Source organism: Achroia grisella, unplaced genomic scaffold (assembly GCF_030625045.1).
Source record: "Achroia grisella isolate CSIRO2021 unplaced genomic scaffold, CSIRO_AGI_Agris_v1 utg157, whole genome shotgun sequence".
NCBI lineage: Eukaryota > Metazoa > Arthropoda > Insecta > Lepidoptera > Pyralidae > Achroia > Achroia grisella.
Genome location: NW_026712653.1, coordinates 2,961,533 through 2,967,532, shown reverse-complemented (window position 1 = coordinate 2,967,532; position 6,000 = coordinate 2,961,533). Strand labels below are relative to the sequence as shown.

Genomic DNA, 6,000 nt, shown 5'->3' with positions numbered 1-6,000 from the left:
AATTAAACAGTATTGGAGCAAATAGCGTCATGAGTTCCTAATTAACAGCTCTAATATTACTAATTTGTTCCATTTATCCTTAGTTAAAACTCCATGAAGGTCAATTCTAGAGAAATAGCAGAAAACGTTTTAGTATCTAATACAAACGAACAAACGATCCACACACATAGACACAACAAGAAAATGAAGCGTGCTATATTTTGTAGACTTAACAATGATCTATAGTATTTGTTTTTTACTAAGAATTATAATTCGAAATTTATAATTTCATAGGTGCTATTATGGGTAATTAAGGCACCGAAAGTAGGTGCAATCTCTTATATATTTTAATCTGAAACTGAATGACCACTAGTGAACATAAGCTAGTAGGCTTCACTTTGGTTAGACCATCATTTTATACGACAAAGGCCATCCTCAAACTGAACCGAACATTACTCCTAATGTGTGGACAGATCCATTTTCATCGTTAAATTCTGCTCTCTTTTTAAATTCCTACTACAAAAGTAGTTGAACAATATGCACCTTATTGTAATGCAATGAAGTCCATATGATTCATCTACTTGTATAGCAGTTTTAAAATGCTCCAATCACTATTAACAACAGCGACAGTGGCGCCGCCCTACCAGCATTAAAAGCTAAACTTCCCTCTAACCTTGAAGAAGCCCATACTAGTTTTGTTATGAAGCATTGACGTTACACCCACGTAGCTCTGTATCACTATTGGTGAATGGTGGATGCAGCAAGCTGACGAGGGCATAGTCTCTATGGCTCTTTGAAGCTTTTGTGCAAATATCTCCATATCGAAAGTCGCTTTTTCGTCTGGTCCGCCTTCTTGAAAATCGAGAAACATATGTTTTATTTTATATCTTAATATATGTATATTTACATACTAAGTAATTATTAGAGATGAAACGGATATCCGGTAACTATCCGGTATGGGGCCTATCCGGCGGCCTCAATACCGGATAACTACTATTCGGCCGGATAGGCAGTACGCGAATTAAAAAAAAATCTGGTTGTTTAATGTAATATATGACATTACCATTTATCTCTATTAATTATCATTTAACAAACCCATACAAATATAATAGAGAAGTAAACTAAATCAAAATATATTCTTTTAAGCAAGTATTGTATAAATGAAGCGCGGATTCGTTTAAAATATATGACAATATATGGTATTTATATAAATTAAAATAATATATGGTATTGAGTAACGGTAGCTTTAAAACAGCGATTGACTTTTTAAAATCGGTGCAGTGATTTCGGAATTTAATTCTTTAGGTGTAAACCAAAATCTACTCAGTCTTTATAAGAATAGTATAGATTTTTAATGTTCTATACATACATACCTTTATGCCAGTAAATGGGATGTGAAGCAAATGTCAGGAAAGGTACGTCCTGGCTGAAGGGATTCCACACAGTCTTCAGAGGCAAGGGTTCTCCTTTATTCCACATTAGACGAACGCCTCGAAGATTACGCTCCCTTAAAGAATCAAGTGTAAAGAATATAGAATTTATATGTATAATTTATTTAAGCTGATATTGGTAAAGCAAACTAGTGAAAAGATAAAAAATACTTCTACTTAGTAATATTTCTTCTTCTATTCCCTTTGATCATTAGGCAAAAGAAATCGTTTAAAACGTCTAGCATAAATAAAAATATATTTTGTACAGTTATTACTAATTATAATAAATAACTAAATAAGCAAACTACCTTTATTGCTGTAATAGTTTTTACCTGCATATAAAAATACTGTAATTACATATTCTGTAATATTAATATTGTACATAATATTTATATTAAAAGGCAAAAGTTCATTAATCTCACTATTGAGTAATGGTTGATAACTACAAAGTACTTTTTTTATATCTTTGGTATTTAGCAATGACTCAGGTATAAAGCAAGGAGGTAGGGGCCTTTAGCGCCCTACCATTCCCATTTGCTATAGAAGTTTGGAGTGAGTACAGAAATCCATGTACTTTCCTTTCCTCCTACCTTAATTCGATATTTATTAAAAGTTAGAGCAAAGTTCAAAATTCCTCTGATACATACATCCTGACCTTAACTCCATGTATATGAAAAATTGGATGGAAGCGCAAGATTCCATGCAGCATAAACCATGCTCTTTTCACACCCCCAGCCCTTAATTCAATAGTTATAAAAAGTGGGAGCGAAGCGCAAAATTCCATGGAGTACAATGCATGCTCTTTCCCTTCCTCAATTGCCTAACTCTATGAAATTGTCCACCATTCTGTTTATAATTACTTTGATACCATTTTTTATTTCATATCACTCTTGTCTTCCTTAGAAGCCTTTTAGGAATATATACATAATAATATATAATTTTATAGTATAGTGATTCCGCTCCAATCACAATGGGAATGACAATATTCTTAAAACAGCCGTTTTCCACATCAACTACAAACAACTTTCTTAACTGTGCAAGTAAGCAACAACGTGAAACATCCAGCCTACAGTATAATTAATGCAGCAGGTAAAATTGGTGCAACAATTGTTTAGATCTAGCACCACAAAGCTTGCAAAAAAAACTAAAAGTAACGTTTGAGCATGCGTCTACTGCAACAGAAAGTACCTAGGTTCAAAATACTTGGGATCGAACAGTTTAGTGTCCTCGTTGTCGGTGTTAGGCCTCCTGCACAGGCGGTCTATAACGCAGTCTTTAACTACCGTCGAGACTCCAGTTGCAATCCCATTAAGTCGACTGCAGATGATGGGCACTAATTCAGTACCAACATTAACTTACTACTAACTATATTTATTTACGACCTCAAGTTATACTATCCAAAGGTCACGGGTTTGAGTCCTCGCATGATACAAACACTTGTATTCATGGTTGTAATTGTTTGTAAGGATCTGGGTGGTTCCTATGAATGTTCCAAAAAAATATTTAAATATTTCTGCCAGTTATTTAGTAGCTGTAATATTTCTTATTCTAAGCTGTTTAGTTTGGGACTAAATGGAGCTGAGTGAATTGTCCAGGGTTTTCGTTAATATATGATTTACAATTTCGAGAGAAAAATATTAATATATGTAAATCATACATAAAATCATAGGCATAAGTAATCTGAATTTAACAACTTACAAATGGAATATGGATTAAAAACAAATTAAAAACACTGTCTACCCAGTGTATACATAATATTTTAAATTGAACTATTACTTACGGTACAAAAGACGATGGCGGGTAAACTAACTCTCCAATAACTATAGTATCCAAGTCATCTAGGTACGTTTTCTTGAAGTCCAATTGTTTCATTGCAATAAAGTCATATTTTATAGTCATTACCAGTCTGGATGTTAAGATAACAATTCTCTCTTTTTCATTATCCCACAATGTTATTCTGTAAAAATTTTAAGTGAGAATTAATAAATATATCCTACAATATACTTATAGAGAATATGTAACACATATTTTTGCTATCACATGGTTTGCTTTGTTCTGCTTTACAGGATAAAACAAGGCAGTGAAATTATAACTGAGACCTGACTCATCCTCAATCTAACATGACATATTTCTCTAGCCTCTGATGAAAATCAGCGCTGTATCTTTAGATGCAGTAATATGCTGAACCTTTCTAAGAAATATTTTATAGTAGTGGTTTCTAATTGTTTTATTCTATTGGTGTGTCTATGTATATATATGTGTGTGTATTTATATGTATAATACACACTGCCAATTTAATTTAAACTAGCATAGAATAGTAATGTATTTTAATGTCAATAATATTTGTTAAAGAATATATGTGCTAAATATTTTTATTATTATTATATCTCATATCCTCTCTATGTGTCATGTGCTAATAAATAAAGACATAGGATGGTTATTTTCTATTTACAATAATCATACTGCAATAGTCTAGAGCTGTAGTGCATTGTAGTTTGCATTTTTATACAATTTTCCTTAATGACATTGGCAGTACTTTATTATTTAACATTATGAGTTTCTTACCTACATAATATTAAATATATTTTTTACGAATTAGTGGCATACAGACAGTTACATAATTTTATAATGTATAATGCCTCAATAAACACTTATATTATAATAGGAGCCATCCTGACTTCACACAGATACAATACAAATCTTTGAATTTTGCAGCTTATTCTATACTATACCACATGTCTTATACATATAAACCTTTCTCTTGTATTACTCTTATCTATTGCTGAAATATGCATCAAAATCTGTTCTGTAATTTAAAAGATATAAGGAACAGATAGCAACTAATATTTTTTTTAATACTAGTAAAGATATTATATTATAAAAATTATCTTAAATACATACTCAGTTAATAACCAGGAGCCCAAGTATTCCCCATCTTCAGGGAACAATAAAGCAGTTATACACTCCTGTATAGAATTTTCCACCACTCCATTGCGGAATGTAAAGAAGTCCTTTATGTTTTCTCTATCAAATGGCACATCATAACGAGGGTATACTGTCTTCACAGACTCTGAAGAAGCTGCAGCTCCCTCATTTCTTTGTTCATCTGTTCTAGCATCTAAAATGATACTATTTTTATTAATAAACTTGCAGTCTTAGCACAAGTAACTGGCAGCTATGTAAGATGTAATATCCTAGTATTAGTGTCACTCATTATTTGAACTATTCTAGATTATCCCATATATGTATGCTTTCATATTGTGTGTATATTATGTATTTTTTTTAATGTTAATTAGGTATGTTCAAAATATTATTATTAAGTAAAATATTAATGGTTGTTATATTAAATAGTGTACTCAAGTATAGTAAATTTGTTTATAATTTTGTAATTTTGTATTTGTTATAATTGTATGACTAACAGTGAGGGTGATTCAAGAATGCCAATTGAAAATTATACTTTTAGACATAGGATATGAATTGTGTTTCAGTATAAATATTTGAATTTGGAATTTCTTAGTAAGTAAATTAGATTATATCTCTAATTTACTGACTAAGAAATTCCAATTTACATATTAGTTTACTAATAGCAGCAAGTCCATGTTTATTACTGCATTACATAGATTCCACGGTAAAAACTTTTTTTTATTTTTACCATTAGGCATAGGTTAATGTAACTGTTGTGACATTGAATTTTATTATAAAAAGGTGAATTAAATTGCTTTTGAGTACAAATATAGAATTTTAGTATGAGAACAAAAGAAATATAATCAAATATTACGAGTAGGGTTTGAAGCATTTGTTTTGTTTTCTTAAATATTATAATATATATATGATTTTGTACCAGCAAAGGATGACGTTGACGACGATAGGGAATCAGCACCAGACAAAACAGAAGAATTTGCATATGATCTTGGTTTATTTCTATTCACTTTTTCCGCTGTATTGTTTTGATTATTATCCGCATTTTCTGCATTGACGTTGTCGGCTGATAACTGTAAGGTACCTCCGCGGAATTCCACATCCTCGTCTAGTAAATCACTCATTGTTAACAAGATTATTTGTTTAATTCGCTTCTTTTGTGGTACTAAGAAATAGGTAAGATAAATAAAATAATCGACCGATTTGAGTCTAATTCACTGTATGCGTATATTACACTGATAACGAAACGTCAATGTCAAATGATGTCAATAATTAATTGTCAAATTAGAGAGTCTAGGTTTGTTTCTGTGCTGTTATCAAAGGAATAATTACTAAATAAAAAACGCCTGTCTAATATCAAGCAGCAATAAATTATTGAAATGTTAACTATAAAATAAGTATAAAAAAAGGATATTGGTTGCATATAGTTTTAATAATATAAAGAGCAATTTTTATTTATAATGAATAATATGAAAAAAATTAAATACAATTTTTTTTTATATTTATCTAGAAATGTCTCATTTCACTCAGATAGGTACTGGATTTAACCAAAGAGTAGACTTAATACAACTACAGATTCGACGGCGTCTTCTTATTGCCTTATGAGAGAGATACCCCTCTCATAAGGCAATAAGATACAGTACTAATAATTAAATTACGGTAATAATTATGA

General features: G+C 30.9%; 1 protein-coding gene across 4 annotated transcripts; it reads right to left on the bottom strand.

Annotated features, from left to right (window-relative positions):
* Positions 1-234: 234 nt before the first annotated feature.
* Positions 235-5,565, bottom strand: LOC131840990 (tumor protein p63-regulated gene 1-like protein). 4 transcript variants are annotated; one of them, XM_059189212.1, is made up of 6 exons: positions 5,251-5,565; positions 4,311-4,527; positions 3,190-3,366; positions 2,598-2,726; positions 1,353-1,486; positions 235-831 (listed from the first exon to the last, which is right to left on the bottom strand). In XM_059189212.1, the coding sequence occupies exons 1-6, from the start codon at positions 5,450-5,452 to the stop codon at positions 629-631; spliced, it is 1,062 nt and encodes a 353-aa protein (XP_059045195.1). In that variant the 5' UTR covers positions 5,453-5,565; the 3' UTR covers positions 235-628. The 4 variants fall into 4 exon arrangements, with proteins under 4 accessions (XP_059045195.1, XP_059045196.1, XP_059045197.1 ...); XM_059189213.1 differs by having other exon boundaries at positions 235-828; XM_059189214.1 differs by having other exon boundaries at positions 2,625-2,726.
* Between the last annotated feature and the right edge of the window lie 435 nt (positions 5,566-6,000).